General features: G+C 20.2%; 4 protein-coding genes across 4 annotated transcripts; 1 reads left to right on the top strand and 3 right to left on the bottom strand. All coding sequences in view use genetic code 6, as the record gives it.

Moving 5' to 3' along the window:
• Positions 1-247: 247 nt before the first annotated feature.
• On the bottom strand, positions 248-11,060 carry TTHERM_01119390 (kinase domain protein; the record flags this gene model as incomplete). The annotated part of the gene is made up of 23 exons (XM_001013475.2): positions 248-497; positions 844-933; positions 1,279-1,368; positions 1,738-1,827; positions 2,172-2,261; positions 2,607-2,696; positions 3,224-3,313; positions 3,666-3,755; positions 4,101-4,190; positions 4,536-4,625; positions 4,975-5,064; positions 5,438-5,527; positions 6,289-6,683; positions 6,733-6,810; positions 6,857-6,915; positions 6,966-7,154; positions 7,477-7,867; positions 7,949-8,011; positions 8,450-8,731; positions 8,783-8,839; positions 8,894-8,946; positions 9,001-9,195; positions 10,628-11,060. 23 exons carry the CDS (start codon positions 11,058-11,060, stop codon positions 248-250), a joined length of 3,435 nt encoding a protein of 1,144 aa, XP_001013475.2.
• A 95-nt stretch (positions 11,061-11,155) lies between these two features.
• Positions 11,156-11,491, top strand: TTHERM_001119392 (hypothetical protein; the record flags this gene model as incomplete). Its single annotated transcript, XM_012796984.1, has 1 exon — positions 11,156-11,491. The coding sequence occupies one exon, from the start codon at positions 11,156-11,158 to the stop codon at positions 11,489-11,491; it is 336 nt and encodes a 111-aa protein (XP_012652438.1).
• A 2,110-nt stretch (positions 11,492-13,601) lies between these two features.
• On the bottom strand, positions 13,602-15,462 carry TTHERM_01119400 (kinase domain protein; the record flags this gene model as incomplete). The annotated part of the gene is made up of 4 exons (XM_001013476.1): positions 13,602-13,692; positions 14,195-14,438; positions 14,872-15,060; positions 15,354-15,462. 4 exons carry the CDS (start codon positions 15,460-15,462, stop codon positions 13,602-13,604), a joined length of 633 nt encoding a protein of 210 aa, XP_001013476.1.
• An 879-nt stretch (positions 15,463-16,341) lies between these two features.
• TTHERM_01119410 (kinase domain protein) lies at positions 16,342-19,036 on the bottom strand (the record flags this gene model as incomplete). Its single annotated transcript, XM_001013477.2, has 5 exons — positions 16,342-16,593; positions 16,646-16,702; positions 16,757-16,809; positions 16,864-17,058; positions 18,604-19,036. 5 exons carry the CDS (start codon positions 19,034-19,036, stop codon positions 16,342-16,344), a joined length of 990 nt encoding a protein of 329 aa, XP_001013477.2.
• Between the last annotated feature and the right edge of the window lie 547 nt (positions 19,037-19,583).

Consider the following 19,583-nt stretch of genomic DNA (forward strand, 5'->3'; position numbering starts at 1 on the left):
TTTTTTAATTTTAATTAATTAGTATATTTATGTCCATCACAAATCTATCTCAAACTTATTTATAAATATAAATATTTAAATTATTTTATAATCTTATTAATTTTACATCGATTTCTTATTTTTTTAATTGATCTCTTAATATTTCTTTGAATTATTCTTTTGATTGAAAAATCTGATTGAATCTATTAGTTTTTATATATCAAATGTATCTTTATCAAACAATTTGTTTTAAGTATATTTAATAAAATCATTTTTTCTATATTAAAATTATTATTTTAGATTTATTTGTAAATAAATATATTTATTTTGAATAAATAAGCTAATCACTAAGTGAAAAGCGTAAATCAACAAAATAATCAATTTTTTCAAAATTTCTTGCTTTATCAATCGATAAATTAAGTTTTTACAATAAAGAAAGTGTCAAACTTGTGATATTCTTGCACTACGCTATTCCTGTGCCTAAATCTTTTGCACCCTCATCACCAATACTATTTTAACTATAAATATAAGAATAAATAATGAATTAAGAAAATAAATTTGGAGGAGAAAGGATTGTAAAAAAAGATTGTTGCTTTTGTTAGTATTTTCGTTTGTTTTTGAAGGAGTAAGTGACTAAGTATGTATTTAAGTAATTAAGTTAACAAATTGATTATTTTTTAGTTGAGGAGTAAGTAAGTAAGTTATTAAAACAGTAATTTAATAAAAAAAAAAAATAACTAACTCTAACTTGCTTACTAACGAATTGACTTAATTAGCTAATCACTAAGTGAAAAGCGTAAATCAACAAAATAATCAATGTTTTCAAAATTTCTTGTTTTATCAATCGATAAATTAAGTTTTTACCTTAAATCAAGTGTCAAACTTGTGATATTCTTGCACTATGCTATTCCTGTGCTTAAATCTTTTGCGCCCTCATCGCCAATACTATTATTTCTTTAAATATAAGAATATATAATGAATTAAGAAAATAAATTTGGAGGAGAAAGGATTGTAAAAAATGATTGTTGCTTTTGTTAGTATCTTCGTTTGTTTTTGAAGGAGTAAGTGACTAAGTTTGTAAGTAAGTAATTAAGTTAACAAATTGATTATTTTTTAATTGAAGAGTAAGTAAGTTAGTTATTAAAAAAGTAATCTAATAAAAAAATAAATAACTAACTCTAACTTGCTTACTAACGAAGTGACTTAATTAGCTAATCACTAAATGAAAAGCGTAAATCAATAAAATAATCAATTTTTTCAAAATTTCTTGCTTTATTAATCGATAAATTAAGTTTTTACCTTAAATCAAGTGTCAAATTTGTGATATTCTTGAACTACGCTATTCCTGTGCCTAAATCTTTTGCACCCTATGCACCAATACTATAATTGCTTTAAATATAAGAATAAATAATGAATTAAGAAAATAAATTTGGAGGAGAAAGGATTGTTAAAAATGATTGTTGTTTTTGTTAGTATCTTCGTTTGTTTTTGAAGGAGTAAGTGACTAAGTTTGTAAGTAAATAATTAAGTTAACAAATTGATTATTTTTTAATTGAAGAGTAAGTAAGTAAGTAAGTAAGTAAGTAAGTAAGTAAGTTATTAAAAAAGTAATCTAATAAAAAAATAAATAACTAACTCTAACTTGCTTACTAACGAAGTGACTTAATTAGCTATTCACTAAATGAAAAGCGTAAATCAATAAAATAATCAATTTTTTCAAAATTTCTTGCTTTATCAATCGATAAATTAAGTTTTTACCTTAAATCAAGTGTCAAATTTGTGATATTCTTGCACTACGCTATTCCTGTGCCTAAATCTTTTGCACCATATGCACCAATAATATTATAGCTTTAAATATAAGAATAAATAATAAATTAAGAAAATAAATTTGGAGGAGAAAGGATTGTAAAAAAAGATTGTTGCTTTTGTTAGTATGTCCGTTTGTTTTTGAAGGAGTAAGTAACTAAGTATGTAAGTAAGTAATTAAGTTAACAAATTGATTATTTTTTAGTTCAGGAATAAGTAAGTAAGTTATTCAAACAGCAATCTAATAAAAAATAAATAACTAACTCTAACTTGCTTAGTAACGAAGTGACTTAATTAGCTAATCACTAAATGAAAAGCGTAAATCAACAAAATAATCAATTTTTTCAAAATTTCTTGCTTTATCAAACGATAAATTAAGTTTTTACCTTAAATCAAGTGTCAAACTTGTGATATTCTTGCACTACGCTATTCCTGTGCCTAATTCTTTTGCACCCTATGCACCAATATTATTTTCACTATAAATATAAGAATAAATAATGAATTAAAAAAATAAATTTGGAGGAGAAAAGATTTTAAAAAAAGATTGTTGCTTTTGCTAGTATGTCCGTTTGTTTTTGAAGGAGTAAGTGACTAAGTATGTAATTAAGTAATTAAGTTAACAAATAGATTATTTTTTAGTTGAGGAATAAGTAAGTAAGTTATTAAAAAAGTAATCTAATAAAAAAATAAATAACTAACATTAACTTGCTTACTAACGAAGTGACTTAATTAGCTAATCACTAAATGAAAAGCGTAAATCAATAAAATAATCAATTTTTCCAAAATTTCTTGCTTTATCAATAGATAAATTAAGTTTTTACCTTAAATCAAGTGTCAAACTTGTGATATTCTTGCACAACGCTATTCCTGTGCCTAAATCTTTTGCACCCTTATCAGCAATACCAATCAATCTTTAAATATAAGAATAAATAATGAATTAAGAAAATAAATTTGGAGGAGAAAGGATTGTAAAAAAAGATTGTTGCTTTTGTTAGTATCTTCGTTTGTTTTTGAAGGAGTAAGTAACTAAGTAATGTACTTTCTGTTTGATAAGAATCACTTTAATTTAAGAATTTTTTTTAATAAGGAGGTATTTTTCCAAAAATAAGTTTTTCATTGAGTCTTATTCAAAAGATTGTAAATTCTCTAAGGAGTAAAAATTTTAAAAATAACTTTAAAAAAACCCTCCTTATTCAAACGTATGTACGGTATGTAAGTAAGTAATTAAGTTAACAAATTGATTATTTTTTAGTTGAGGAGTAAGTAAGTAAGTAAGTTATTAAAAAAGCAATCAAATAAAAAAATAAATAACAAATTCTAACTTACTTACTAATGAAGTGACTTAATTAGCTAATCACTAAGTGAAAAGCATAAATCAACAAAATAATGAATTTTTTATAAATTTCTTGCTTTATCAATCGATAAATTAAGTTTTTACTATAAATAAAGTGTCAAACTTGTGATATTCTTGCACTACGCTATTCCTGTGCCTAAATCTTTTGCACCCTATGTACCAATATTATTCAATCTTTAAATATAAGAATAAATAATGAGTTAAGAAAATAAATTTGGAGGAGAAAGGATAGTAAAAAAGATTGTTGCTTTTGTTAGTATCTTAGTTTGTTTTTGAAGGAGTAAATAACTAAGTATGTAAGTAAGTAATTAAGTTAACAAATTGATTATTTTTTAGTTGAGGAGTAAGTAAGTAAGTAAGTTATTAAAAAAGCAATCTAATAAAAAAATAAATAACTAACTAACTCTAACTTGCTTACTAACTAAGTGACTTAATTAGATAATCACTAAGTGAAAAGCGTAAATCAATAAAATAATCAATTTTTCCAAAATTTCTTGCTTTATCAATAGATAAATTAAGTTTTTACCTTAAATTAAGTGTCAAACTTGTGATATTCTTGCACAACGCTATTCCTGTGCCTAAATCTTTTGCACCCTATGCACCAATACTATTATTGCTTTTAATATAAGAATAAATAATATATTAAGAAAATAAATTTGGAGGAGAAAAGATTGTAAAAAATGATTGTTGCTTTTTTTAGTATCTTCGTTTGTTTTTCAAGTAGTAAGTAACTAAGTATATAAGTAAGTAATTAAGTTAACAAATAGATTATTTTTTAGTTGAGGAATAAGTAAGTAAGTTATTAAAAAAGTAATCTAATAAAAAAATAAATAACTAACTCTAACTTGCTTACTAACGAAGTGACTTAATTAGCTAATCACTAAATGAAAAGCGTAAATCAATAAAATAATCAATTTTTCCAAAATTTCTTGCTTTATCAGTAGATAAATTAAGTTTTTACCTTAAATTAAGTGTCAAACTTGTGATATTCTTACACTACGCTATTCCCGTGCCTAAATCTTTTGCACCCTCATTACCAATACTATTCCACCTTTAAATATAAGAATAAATAATGAATTAAGAAAATAAATTTGGAGGAGAAAGGATTGTAAAAAAAGATTGTTGCTTTTGTTAGTATCTTCGTTTGTTTTTGAAGGAATAAAGTAACTAAGTATGTAAGTAAGTAATTAAGTTAACAAATTGATTATTTTTTAGTTGAGGAGTAAGTAAGTAAGTTATTAAAAAAGCAATCTAATAAAAAATAAATAACTAACTCTAACTTGCTTACTAACGAATTGACTTAATTAGCTAATCACTAATTGAAAAGCGTAAATCAACAAAATAATCAATTTTTTCAAAATTTCTTGCTTAATCAATCGATAAATTAAGTTTTTACCTTAAATCAAGTGTCAAACTTGTGATATTCTTGCACTACGCTATTCCTGTGCCTAAATCTTTTGCACCCTATGCACCAATACTATTATTGCTTTTAATATAAGAATAAATAATGTATTAAGAAAATAAATTTGGAGGAGAAAATATTGTAAAAAATGATTGTTGCTTTTGTTAGTATCTTCGTTTGATTTTCAAGTAGTAAGTAACTAAGTATATAAGTAAGTAATTAAGTTAACAAATAGATTATTTTTTAGTTGAGGAATAAGTAAGTAAGTTATTAAAAAAGCAATCTAATAAAAAAATAAATAAAAAATTCTAACTTACTTACTTACTAATGAAGTGACTTAATTAGCTAATCACTAAGTGAAAAGCATAAATCAACAAAATAATGAATTTTTTATAAATTTCTTGCTTTATCAATAGATAAATTAAGTTTTTACTATAAATAAAGTGTCAAACTTGTGATATTCTTGCACTACGCTATTCCTGTGCCTAAATCTTTTGCACCCTATGCACCAATACTATTCTGCCTTTAAATATAAGAATAAATAATGTATTAAGAAAATAAATTTGGAGGAGAAAAGATTGTAAAAAATGATTGTTGCTTTTATTAGTTCCTTCGTTTGTTTTTCAAGGAGTAAGTAACTAAGTATAAAAGTAAGTAATTAAGTTAACAAATAGATTATTTTTTAATTGAGGAGTAAGTAAGTAAGTAAGTAAGTAAGTAAGTAAGTAAGTAATTTATTAAAAAAATAATCTAATAAAAAAATAAATAACTAACTCTAACTTGCTTACTAACGAATTGACTTAATTAGCTAATCACTAAATGAAAAGCGTAAATCAATAAAATAATCAATTTTTCCAAAATTTCTTGCTTTATCAATAGATAAATTAAGTTTTTACCATAAATAAAGTGTCAAACTTGTGATATTCTTGCACTACGCTATTCCTGTGCCTAAATCTTTTGCACCCTATGCACCAATACTATTATTGCTTTAAATATAAGAATAAATTATGAATTAAGAAAATATATGAGGAAGAAAGGATTTTAAAAAAAGATTGTTGCATTTATTAGTATCTTCGTTTATTTTTGAAGGATTAAGTAACTAAGTATGTAAGTAAGTAATTAAGTTAACAAATTGATTATTTTTTTTTTGAGGAGTATATAAAAAAAAATATTGTTGCTTTTATTAGTATTTTAATTTGTTTTTGAAGGAATAAAAATAATTAAAAACATGAAATCTATAATTCATAATTCATTTACTATATAAGTAGCATTAATGTAAAAATTAAAAAAACTTAATTCTATTAAATAGATATAAATAATTTATAATGAATTTATCAATAAATCTTAATAGAAAATAAGCAATTATTTAGATATTTAATTTTCATGAATAATTCACTTGTTAACAAAAAAAATGAATCTCAAATTTTATGAATTATGCTCAATTATCAGAATGAATTATATTTTTAATTTCATTTTTTCTTTATTTTTATTTTTAACATTTTTTTAAAATAATTATTTTTCTAATAATAAAAAAAAGAGCTGAAGGAGAAAATTTTCAAAAATATATTTTTACTCTTTTGAAATATTACCGTTATTTAAAAAATTAAGTTAGTAAATATAAATATAATTTACTTGCCTTAATAAACTAATTGTTAAGGAGAACAGATTATCAATAAAATAATTATAAAAAGAGTAAAATGGATCATTAATAAAATATTAAAAGCCTAAATTAAAATGAAAATATTACATTAAATCTATTATGACAACATTGTAATTTTAAGCTATACTCAAATAATTTATAGATCTAATTTCTATAATCATATTTTGCTCTATTTTTTTATCATTTTGTATCGAAAGTGTTTTTTGTACTATTTATTTCATTTCTTTTGAATTAGAAATGAATTTTGCATCGCTTTATTCAACTATATCATACAAAGATGCCCTCTAAACACTATCAGAAACAACAAGAAGGTTAATAAATTTATAAATTTCTGAATTTTTGTTAATTAAAATATTAGATTTTTCGAAAGGTTTATCTAACTGCTTTTGTGTCATTAATGCGAAATTTGAAACTGTATTTTCTTTCAGATCTTAATAATTATCTAATAAAGCTAGCAACAATCCTACTGAATATGAATCAGACTAAAATAAATAATTAATTTAAAATTAACATTTTCTTAAAAAAAAGTACTTTCTTTGTATAAATCTTAAGTTCATTATCCTTTTTATTTAATATTTCAGGTGCTGAATATCCTAAATTTCCTATGTGCTATTAAATTTTTTTTAATATTTAATATATAGAATTAAAAATCTACATCTATAGTTTGAATTGAATTTTTATTATCTGGAATCTAAGCAGATAAGCCGAAATCACCTTAAAATTAAAAGATAATGAAAAATATTTTATGAATAAAAATAATTTACATAATTTAATTTCTGGTTATTTTCCATCTAAATAAACCAAAAAATTTTCTGGTTTAATATCTCTATGAATGATATTAAATTAATGAATATAATTAACAGAATCTATAATTTAGATCGCTATTTAAAATTTATTATCTTCATTCAATTTTCCTTCTTTGTTTTATCTTTCAAGATATTCATCTAATGAACCTTTAGATAAACAGCAAAATGAAATGAAATTTATTTGTAAAAAAATCATTTTAATATTAAAAATTCTTCAAAATAAATTAATTGAATAATTTTTATGAAAATATAATGTTTATTTTAATTAAAAATAATTATTTTTACAATTTATAAATAAAATTTTTTATTTTTTAAAAATTTAAAAAATAAATTAAATTATAATTATTGAAAATATATTTATTTATTTGTTTATTTACTTAAAATTGTGTATTTATATGACAAAAATATCTTTATAATTAGTTTAATTGAAGCCTATTTTAAAATTAATGTAAATAATTTAATAAATTACATGAACATTTTTCTAACTCAAAAACTGAGTATCTATCAGGCCCTATATTACTTTCTATTATATAGCTATCATAAAGCTATACGACTAGTGGCTCTTTTAATTTCTACATAATACTAATTTCATTTTAGATTTGTTATTCATCTTCTATTTTTTGTATTTTTAACACTATTTCTTTGTTATCAAGTTTTACTTTTTTAGTAGCTAATACCATTCCAAAGCCTCCAAAATTTAGAATTTGAAAATTATCCGAATATTTTTTATGTTCATAGAGACTTTTCAGCAGATTAGATAATACTTCCACTTTTTTAAATTGTGCTTTCTTATCTTTTTCTAAAATTTTCTTATTGGTGTTCTCTAGGATAAACTAAGCATCTTTGTCAAATTAATTATGCTTTAAAATTAATTATGAGATAATTTAAATTTAATATATAACTTTTTACAAAAATTTAAACTAAATATAATAATTATTTACCGTTTGTTTTTACTGTTGATTCATACTATCAAATATTTGCTGTGCCTATTCAGGTATTTATTCCTTTTATTATAAAATTATTTTTTCAATTCAAATATTCCAGATAAATTAAAATCAATTTTTTTTATTTTAAAAGATTAATGTAATAAAAAAAGTAATTATTAAGTAAAATTTCTTTTTATATTAATTTGCTAGGAAAAACATTAATTTAGAAATAATAAGTTTGTTTTACAATTTGCATAAATTTTATTTGATAGTTTAAAAATGATAAGGTTTTTTTTTAAAGTTAAAAATTATAAGAAATATAAACTATTTTTATTTTATCATGCTCTTAAAAATATTTTTATTTCATCCAATTTTAAAAAAAAATATAAAATATTTTTATTAATTATTTTTCATGCTTTTTTTAAGAGTCTCAATAAAATTTAATTGTTTTTGGGTTTTTTTAATAAGTTTAAATTTTGAGACTGTTTTTAAGTAAATTATGAAATAATATATTACCTCTAGTATCATAGAAGTCAATAAAAATTTCAATGGTTAACCATGCATTTAGATGAGAGAGGATAGTAATTCTCCTGCTGTAGTCCTGTCTAAATACCTATGTCTTAAGCATATTTTAGCTATTTTGTATATATTTGAATTCTTATCTATCTAATATTTTTCTTTAGGTATTTCTTCTCCGTTGAATAGATAATATTTAATATTGGTATCTATCCAATTCTCATTTAGAGCTTTGAGATTGTCAAGCTCTAATAAAATGAGTCCTAGTGAAAAGAGGTCTGACTATTTAATTAAAATAAACTTGAAAAATAATACAAAGCTATTATTAAAAACCTGAATTCTAGATTATCCTGCTTCCACTTCTGGAGCAAAATATGCATCAGTTCCTTTCTGAAAATTATAAAAAATATTGAAACCAATTAAAATAATAATTAAATTTTTAACCTTAGACACAAAGCTTTTTGATCTAGACACAGCTGATGCAAAACCTAGATCACCTAAATTTAAAAGATATTTATTAAAAATTAAATAATATAAAAATAATTAAGTACAAAGTTTGATTGAGAAACCATATTCATTAGAAGGACAAACAAGGAAATTTTAAGGCTTGATATCCCTGTGCATAATATTTTTGACATGAAGGTTATTCAACCCTTCTATCATTTGTATGGCTATTATTTCCTTCATCTCTTTCGGAGGTGGAACTTGTTATTTTCTAAGGATATCAAAGAATTATTTGAGATTATCTAGTTAATTGTAAAATTAAATTAATTATGATTAGAATTTTAAAATAAAAATTAAATAAATTTTTGTTTTTAAATCTTTAAATTATTTTTTTTCTGTTTATTTACAAATATTTTATTTTTTAAAACTTAGAGAAAAAATAAAAATTTTAAATTGAATTTCTTCCTTTCTATATTATATAGAAATGAAAGAGTTCAATTAAATAATTTATTAAGAATATTGTTTTTTATACCTATTTTATAAAAATTAATATATTATTTTTTAGTAATTTTAGAATTAATATATTTATTTAACTAAATAATTGAAATTATTAGAAATTATTTATTTGTTTCAACACATTTAATTAGTTTAAAATTAATTTAATTTCTGTTCAAATAGATTAATTATACAATTAAAGTTATTTAATTTACCCTCAAATGATAGAAATTTAACTATTACCTATTTAATCTTTATTGAAATAATTTATTTTGTTCAGCTATTAAGATTTTTTAATTTTTTAAAAATTTATTTTTTGAATTAAACAATTTGAAATAAGTTTTAATTGTATTATTAATTTTATTATTAAGGAAGTTTTGGTTAATTTAATACAAAAAATTAATTAAAGAAGAAAATAAAATTTAAATTCTTTAATTTGAAAATTATTGATTATTAAGTTTATATTTTTATATGATCAGTTAGGAAAACAATAATATATTTCTTAACCAAAACCTATTTTTCTTCAATTTTAGGTTTTCTTATTTAAATTTAATTATTTTATTAATTTAATTTTTTAAAATGAAGTGAATTAAATAATCTTAGCTATTAATTTACTAAATACTATCTTTAGCTCTTTTTTAATTTTATATTAATTTAGTTAATATAATATAAATATTATTTCTAAGTTAAATAATAAATTTTTTGAGGATTGTTAAAAATTAATTAATTTTTCAATTAATAATTAAATCAAATTATAAAATCAAATAATTTTTATTAATTTATTATTTAAAATAGTAAAAAATAAAAACAAAAATTTATGAAAATTGTTTAATAAAAAATTAAATTGTTATATTGGGAAAATAGATTATAAAATTTTGATGAATTAATCTTCTAGAAGATTTAATTAAGAAATTTTACAAAATTTGTTAAAAATAAATGAAAAAATCTTCATTGTGGGGAATCCTAAAAAATTAATTAAAATTAACATTTTTATATTAAATTAAATAATTTCTATTACATTTTCTAAATTAATTAGATTTGTTAAGCGCAAATCTAATTTTTTTTAATCACCCTTAAAAAGACTTAGAAAAAAAATAAAATTATCTTTTTTTAAAATGGAGATATTAAGCCATATTAGGTCAATAAAAAGTCTAAATACATCTTATATTATGTATCTTTACACACTTTTTAAAAATGAAATAAAAAAAAAATGGATGAAAAATATGTGATTTTTTTTACTCTCGCAAAGCTCCATTTCCATTACAAAGTAGGATTTGGCTTCAGTTTAAACGATAATATCGTTTCCATCATCATCTTCATCTTCTTTTTCTTCCATTAAATAGAAGCAATCATAAACGTTTACTAAACATTCTGATTAGCTAAACTTTTGAAGCATTTCATACTCCTTTTTCAAAGATTCGATTCCATTCTAGTCCTTTTGGTTTGAGCTCCCTAAGAATTTGAGAGCTACTTTGCGATTCTGTTAAGAATTATCTGCCTTTAAGATAAGAGCATAAGCGCCATTGCTTAAGTACTCAAAATTTTTGAAGTATTTTTTCTAACTGAACATCAACTTGACTAATTCCTTAATTGCTGGTTTTTGAATTTAGCAATCTTATGATACTTTGCTTGAGATAGTTTCGATTAACTAGTTTTGAACTTTCTTAGACATTTGGCTATTCACTTTTGTTATCTGACGGGGGTTGTTAACTGGGGTACTGACTTACTTAAAGTAGGCTGAGGGGTTTGCTTTTATACTAAAAACAGATGTTTTTATAGAGATGTAAAATTTATAGATATCAAAATCACTTTGTTTCTTCTATATAAAGAGAGGAAAATCAGCTTAATTATAAAAGAAATTATAGCAAAAGACCTATCAAGAGAAACTGGTTAAAAATCAAGAAGAAATCTTAATTAATTTTCTAATATACTAACAACTTTTCTATTTTTAGATTTTTATTAATTAAGGATAAGATAGCAATCAATATAAAGAGTATCTTTTTAAATTGGTAATATATTTTATAAACTAATTATCTAAAACAACCATTTTCTTATGCTAAAATATATTAACATAGATTTTTATAATATAAAATTTATTGCTGAGTATTTATAATTATACAACAATGAATGCGTATATAGATATATGTATTACTTAGTGGCTTTTAAAATAAATTAACTTTAAATATATTTATTTATTACAAATAAAACCTTTTAAATTTAATATTAATAAGTTTTTTTAAGTTTTTGTGAATAAAAATATATTACATATAAATCGCACTTGAAAATCAAAGTATTAGTAAAAGATATCAGCTACTTATTTTATTTGTTGATAAATGTAAATATTGTTTAGTTATTGCTTATTATGTATTGAATTATATAAAGAATCTATTATGTAATATTATTTAAATTTACTAATAAATTTTCTCTTTATTATGTAAAATAGCGTAAAAGGAAAAACAGACCAAAAGTCCTATTAATTAATAAATATTGTTATTAAATGAATGTGTTGTATAGTTTTTAATAAAGTAAATTTTTTATTTGACAATTTAATCTAATCAAAGATCCTCTTTACATTAATCTTAAAATATACTTTTAAAGTGAAGCTTTTTTATACTACGCACCTATAGAACCAAATATTTTTCCCAAAATGTAAATATTTCAAATCTTATTGACAGTTTTTCTAATGAAAAAGTTAAATTTGGGATCAAAACTTTTGTCCAATTTTAACTAGCTCCTAATTTGACAGTTTTACTGTATGTTTTTTAGATACAATTAAATAGAGAGCAAAAGCAAAAAACACTAAAGATCTTAGTGATATTTTGATTTTTAAAAGATTATTCTTATCAGAATATCTTTTCAATTAATTAAAGTACCTACTCACTAATCTACAAATATACTAATATCTTTACTATTTATAGCTAGTTGATAATGGTTAAATTTAATATTAATAATAATATTATCTATTTCATTTATATAATAGAATCGCTATCTAATTCAAATTAAAATATTTTCTCTTAAATCCTAAACAAAAAAAATTCTAAACTAAAATTATTTTTAATAAAAAAATAAATAATTCTACCTATTTTATTAGTAGCGATAAATTAATTTTATTTTAAAAGCTAAAACTAATTTTTGATTAAATCTTTTAAAATGGCTTATTAACTGTCAGCTAAATAGGTTATTTACTAAATTATTTTTAGGATAGATTTTAATTTATAAGGAAGGAGCATTTTGATTAATAGCAAAAAATATATATAATTTACAAGAAGCCTTTAAAATTACATAACATTCTTTTGATGTTAGTATTATTATTTATTACAATTAATTATAAACCTAATATACTTAAATCCCAAATATTTTTACAAACTTAGCAACTTCAAACTAAAGAATAATATTTCTAAAATTAAAATTAAAAATAAATAATAGATTAAAAATATTCTTGAAATATTTTATTAATCTAAAATATAAAAAAGGGAGTTTTGTTTTTTTTGTTGATCAAAAATTTAAATAGAAATTAAATTAAAAGGAAAGTATTAATTAATATAAGGTGAAATACCATTTTAAGTTAAGCTTTTCCAATTTCTTTTAATTGATTCCTTTAGTTATTTAATTTAACAAATTTTGCAATTATATTTATAAGAAATTGAATGAATTTTAATTTTTACAAAATTTGAAAAGAGTTAAATTATTTTCTATTTTTAATTCTTTGGATGAGTTAAAGTAACAAAAAAAGTAAGCAATCACAATAAAAAGAAATAGAAAAAAGAGCTTTATTGTTTTAAATTAATTTTTATATTTAAAAATATCACAATCCAAAACAATTAAACAGTTTTTACTATTGGTTAAGTGTCAAATTTGAAAATTTGAGAGATAGATAGGGAATTTTTTTAATTTTAAGGTAGTTTTTTTAAGTAATCCGTTGTTAGTTACAATATTATAAGTAACTTTATTCTCGACATTAAAGAGTTCTTGTATTTGTTTAAGCAAAAAATTTAGGCTATTAGGATTTTCTATAAAAACTTAAATAACACTAAACATATGCAATTAATTATTCATAAATTTTATCCTCTAACTTTAACGTTAGTTATTGTTCTAATTCAATAATTTATTGTTGTGATTGAATAAGTTTTCTTTCTTTTTAATTTGTTTTACTTTTCAAATAAAAAATGATAAATTCTTTAAATATATTTTCTAAAACAATCATTATTTACTTTCAAAATTATTTATCTCTTTCTGAATCTCTCATAAATAACATATTCTTGAAACAATCTGGAGAGATCTAATATTATTTTTGTTTAAACTATCTTGTTATTAAATTATATTTTAAATTAAAATTTTCTTACTCATTAATAAGTAATCAATTTTATCCTCAATATATTAATAAATTTACTTATAGACTACTCTAATTATCTCTTTGTAGTTATAATCAATAGTAAATTTAACTAAACTTTTTCGAAATGCTTTTTCTTATATCATAAATTTCAAAATACCATCCCCAACCCAAAATAAATTGAAATAACTCAATATAACATAATTTTTTATATATATAATTTTCTTAATATTCAAGTCTTTATCTCTAATTTAACATATAAAAAATAGCTGAAGGAGAAAATTTTCAAAAATATATTTTTTCTCTTTTCAAATTTTACGTTATTTAAAAAATTAAGTTAGTAAATATAAATATAATTTACTTACTTTAATAAATTAATTGTTAAGGAGAATAGATTATCAATAAAATAATTTTAAAAAGTGTAAAATGGAACATTAATAAAATATTAAAAGCCTAAATTAAAATGAAAATATTACTTTAAATGCATTGTGACAATATTATAATTTTAAATTTTGCTCAAATCCTCTAAAGAATTAATTTCTATAGTCGCATTTTGCTCTATTTTTTTATCATTTTGTATCAAAAGTGTTTTTTGTACAATTTATTTCATTTCTTTTGAATTAGAAAAGAATTTTATATCGCTTTATTCAACGATATCATACAGAGAAGCCCTCTAAGCACTATCAGAAAGAACAAGAAGGTTAATAAATTTATAAATTTCTGAATTTTTGTTTAATTTTAACATTAGATTTTTTGAAAGGTTTATCTAATTGCTTTTGTGTCATTAATGCGAAATTTTAAACTGTATTTTCTTTTAGATCTTAATAGTTATCTAATAAAGCTAGCAATAATCCTAATGAATATGAATCAGACTAAAATAAATAATTAATTTAAAATTAACATTTTAAAAAAAAAAGTAATTTCTTTGTATAAATCTTAAGTTCATTATCCTTTTTATTTAATATTTCAGGTGCTGAATATCCTAAATTTCCTATGTGCTATAAAATTGTTTTTAATATTTAATAAAAAGAATTAAAAATCTACTTCTATAGTTTGAATTGAATCTTTATTATCTGGAATTTAAGCAGATAAGCCAAAATCACCTTATAATCAAAAGATAATGAAAAATATTTTATGAATAAAAATAGTTTACATAATTTTATTTCTGGTTATTTTTCATCTAAATAAACCAAAAAATTTTCTGGTTTAATATCTCTATGAATGATATTAAATGAATGAATATAATTGACAGAATCTATAATTTAGATAGCTATTTAAAATTTGTTGTCTTCATTTAATTATCCATCTTTGTTTTATCTTTCAAGATATTCATCTAATGAACCTTTTACAAGATAAACAGAATCAAATATATTTTTTAAAAATCATTTTTATATTAAAATGCTTCAAAATAAAGTAATTTATAATGAAAGTATGATAATTATTTTTACAATTTATAAATTAAATTTTTAATTTTTTTGAAATTTAAAAACAAATTAAATTCTTTTTTATTGAAAATAGATTTATTTATTTGTTTATTAAGTTAAAACTGGGTTTTTATTTGACAAAAATATCTTTATAATTAGTTAATTGAAACCTATATTAAAATAAATGTTAAAAATTTAATTAATAAATTACATGAACATTTTTCTAATTCAAAAACTGAGTATCTATCAGGCCCTACATTATTTTCTACTATATAGCTATCATAAAGCTATACGACTAGTGGCTCTTTTAATTTCTACATAATACTAATTTCATTTTAGATTAGTATTCATCTTCTATTTTTTTATTTTTAACACTATTTCTTTGTTATCAAGTTTTACTTTTTTAGTAGCTAATACCATTCCAAATTATCCAAAGCTTAGAATTTGAAAATTATTCGAATATTTTTTATTTTCATAGAGACTTTTGAGCAGGTTAGATAATATTTCCACTTTTTTAAACTGTGCTTTCTTATCTTTTTCTAAAATTTTCTTATTGGTGTTCTATAGGATAAACTAAGCATCTTTGTCAAATTAATTATGCTTTAAAATTAATTATGAGATAATTTAAATTTAATTAATAACTTTTTACAAAAATATAAACTAAATATAATTATTTTTTACCTTTTTTTACTATTGATTAATACTATCAAATATTTACTATGCCTATTTAGGTATTTATTCCTTTTATAAAATTATTTATTGAATTCAAATATTACAAATAAATTAAAATTATTTTTTTTTATTTAAAATGAAATAAAAAAAGTAATTATAAAATAAAATTTCTTTTAATATTAATTTACTAAGAAAAACAATAATTTACATTAATAATAAAAAGAAATACTAAGTTTATTATTTAATTTATTAAAATTTTATTTAATTATTTAAAAATAATGTGGTTTCCATTTAAAAATTATAAGAAAGATATGCTATTTTTATTATATCATGTTCTTAACAATATTTTTATTTAATCCAATTGTTTATTAAAATATTTGTTTTTAATGCTTTCTTAAGAGTTTCAATAATTTAATTGTTTTTGGGAATTTTTTTTAATAAGTAAGTTTAAATTTAGAGACTATTTTTAAATAAATTAAGAAATAATATATTTATTACCTCTATTATCATAGAAGTCAATACAAATTTCATGGTTAACCATGCATTTAGATGAGCGAGGATAGCAATTCTCCTGCTGTAATCCTGTCTAAATACCAAGGTTGTAAGCATATTTTAGCTATTTTGTAAATATTAGAATTCTTATCTATCTAATATTTTTCTTTAGGTATTTCTTCTCCGTTAAATAGATAATTTTTTGTTTTGGTGTCTATCCAATTCTCATTTAGAGTTTTGAGGTTGTCAAGCTCTAATAAAGCAAGTCCTAGCGAAAAGAGGTCTGACTATTTAATGTAAATAAACTTTAAAAAATAATATAACACTATTATTAAAAACCTGAATTCTAGATTTTCCTTCTTCCACTTCTGGAGCAAAATATGCAGCAGTTCCTTTCTGAAAATTATAAAAAATATTGAAACCAATAAAAATAATAATTTATTTTTTAACCTTAGACAAGAAGCTTTTTGATTTAGACACAGCTGATGCAAAACCTAGATCACCTAAATTTAAAAGATATTTATTAAATATTATATAAAATAAAAATAATTATATACAAAGTTTGATTGAGAAACCATATTCCTTAGAAGTGCAAACAAGGAAATTTGAAGGTTTGATATCCCTATGCATAATATTTTTGACATGAAGGTTATTCAATCCGTCTATCATTTAAATGGCTATTATTTCCTTCATCTCTTTTGGAGGCGGAACTTATTATTTTCTGAGGAAATCAAAGAGTTATTTGAGATTATCTAGTTAATTATATATTTAATTAATTATGATTAGTATGTTCAAATGAAAAATTTTGTTTTTATGTCTTCAAATTATTTTTTTTGTATTTATTATCATAAAATATTTTTTATTTTTAAAACTTCGAGAAAAAAATAAAAATTTATAAATTTAATTTCTTCCTTTATGTATTAAGCAAAGATAATAATTTATTAAGGGTATTTCATTCTATACCTATTTTATAAAGAGTAATATATTATTTTTTAGTAATTTTAGAATTAACGTAAATTTATTTAACAAAATAATAGAAATTAATTATTTGTTTCAACACATTTAATTAGTTTAAAATTAATTTAATTTGTGTTCAAATAGATTAATTATACAATTAAAATTATTTAATTTTAACCTCAAATGATAGAAATTTAACTATAGCTGTTCCTGGTATTGAAATATCACAAACACTACTGTTGGATATTTCAATACCAGAACATATTTTTTTATATTAATAATTTAATTGCTTATAAAATTATAAAAAAAATTAATTAATAAAAAAATATAAAATTAAAATTTATTTAAATAATTGTTAAAATAAACAAAAAATATTTTTTTTATTATTTTTTTTTGGTTTTTGAAAAAAAAATAAGTTTTATTGATGTTATTAATTTTATTTAATTATTTGAGAAGTTTTGGTTAAATTAAATAAATATAATTTAATCTAAAAATTAATACATTAAAATCAATATTTAAAGAAGGAAAAAAAATTTTAATTCTTTAATATAAAATATATATATTATTAAGTTTAATTTTTTATATGATCAAATTAGCAAATAAATCAATATTTTATTTCTTAACCAAAATCTATTTTTCTTCAATTCATTTTAAGTTTTTTAATTTAATATAAAATTTAATTATTTTATTAATTTAATTTTAAAAATGAAATGAAATAAATTTTCTTAGCTGTTAATTTACTAAATTCTCTCTTAAGCTCATTTTTAATTTTATATTAATTTAGTTAATTTAATATAAATATTATTTCAAAGCTAAATAATATAATTTTTTAGTTAATAATTAAATCAAACTATAAAGCCAAATAATATTTTTTTGATTATTTAAAATAGTAAAAATTAATAAAAACAAATATTTATAAAAATTGTTTCATTAAATTAAATTGTTATATTCGGGAAATAGATTATAAAATTTTGATGAATTATTCTTCTAGAAGGTTTAATTAAGAAATCTTATAAAATTTATTAAAAATAAATGAAAAAATCTTAATTGTGATCCTAAAAAATTAATTAAAATGATCATTTTTAAATTAAATAATTTCTATTATATTACCTAAATTAGTTAAATCTGTTTAGTGCAAAACTAATTTTTTTAATTTCGCTATCAAAATCAAAAAAAAGACTTAGAAAAAAAAATATAATTACCTATTTTTAAAATGGAGATGAGTAATCCATTTCAGGTCTATAAAAAGTATAAATATTTATAACTTCTTTCTTATTTTATGTATTTTTACAAGTTTTAAAAAAAATAAAAATTGATGAAAAATATGTGATTCTTTTTACTCTCGCAAAGCTCCATTTCCATTACAAAGAAGGATTTGACTCCAGTTTAAACAATAATATCGTTTCCATCAGTATCTTCATCTTCTTTTTCTTCCATTAAGTAGAAGCAATCATAGAAATTTACTAAAAATTCTGATTGGCTAAACATTTGAAGCATTTCATACTCCTTTTTCAAAGATTCGATTCCATTCTTGTCCTTTTGGTTTGAACTCCCTAAGAATTTGAGAGCTACTTTGCGACTCTTTTAAGAATTATAAGCCTTTAAGATAATAGCACAATCGCCATTGCTTAAGTACTCATAATTTTTGAAGTATTTTTTCTAACTGAACATCAAATTGACTAATTCCTTTATTGCTGGTCTTTGAATTTAGCAATCTTATGATACTTTACTTGAGATAATTTCTATTAAATCGTTTTGAACTTTCTTAGACATTTGAATATTCGCTTTCGCTATCCGACTTGGGTTGTTAAATGGTGTACTGACTTACTTAAAGTAGGTTGAGGGGTTTGCTTTTTTACAAAAAACAGATGTTTTTATAGAGATGTAAAATTTATGTATACAAAATCACTTTGTTTCTTCTATATAAAGAGGAGAATCAGCTTAAAAATAAAAGAAATTACATCAAAAAATCTATTAAGTGAAATTGGTTAAAAATCAAGAAGATATCTTAATTAATTTTCAAATATACTAACAACTTTCTATTTTTAGATTATTATTATTAAAGGATAAGATAACAATGAATATAAACAATATCTTTTTAAATTTATAAAATATTTTATAAATTAATTTTCTGAAATAACCATTTTCTTATTCTAAAATATATTAGCATATATTTCGAAAATATAAAATTTATCACATAATAATTATGATAATATTAATAATTAATATTTATATTGATATATGTATTACTTAGAGCATTTTAAAATAAATTAACTTAAAACTTATTTATTTATCATAAATAATATCTTTTAAATTTTAA

The sequence above is a fragment of the Tetrahymena thermophila genome (assembly GCF_000189635.1).
Source record: "Tetrahymena thermophila SB210 genomic scaffold scf_8254677, whole genome shotgun sequence".
In the NCBI taxonomy this organism is placed as follows: domain Eukaryota; phylum Ciliophora; class Oligohymenophorea; order Hymenostomatida; family Tetrahymenidae; genus Tetrahymena; species Tetrahymena thermophila.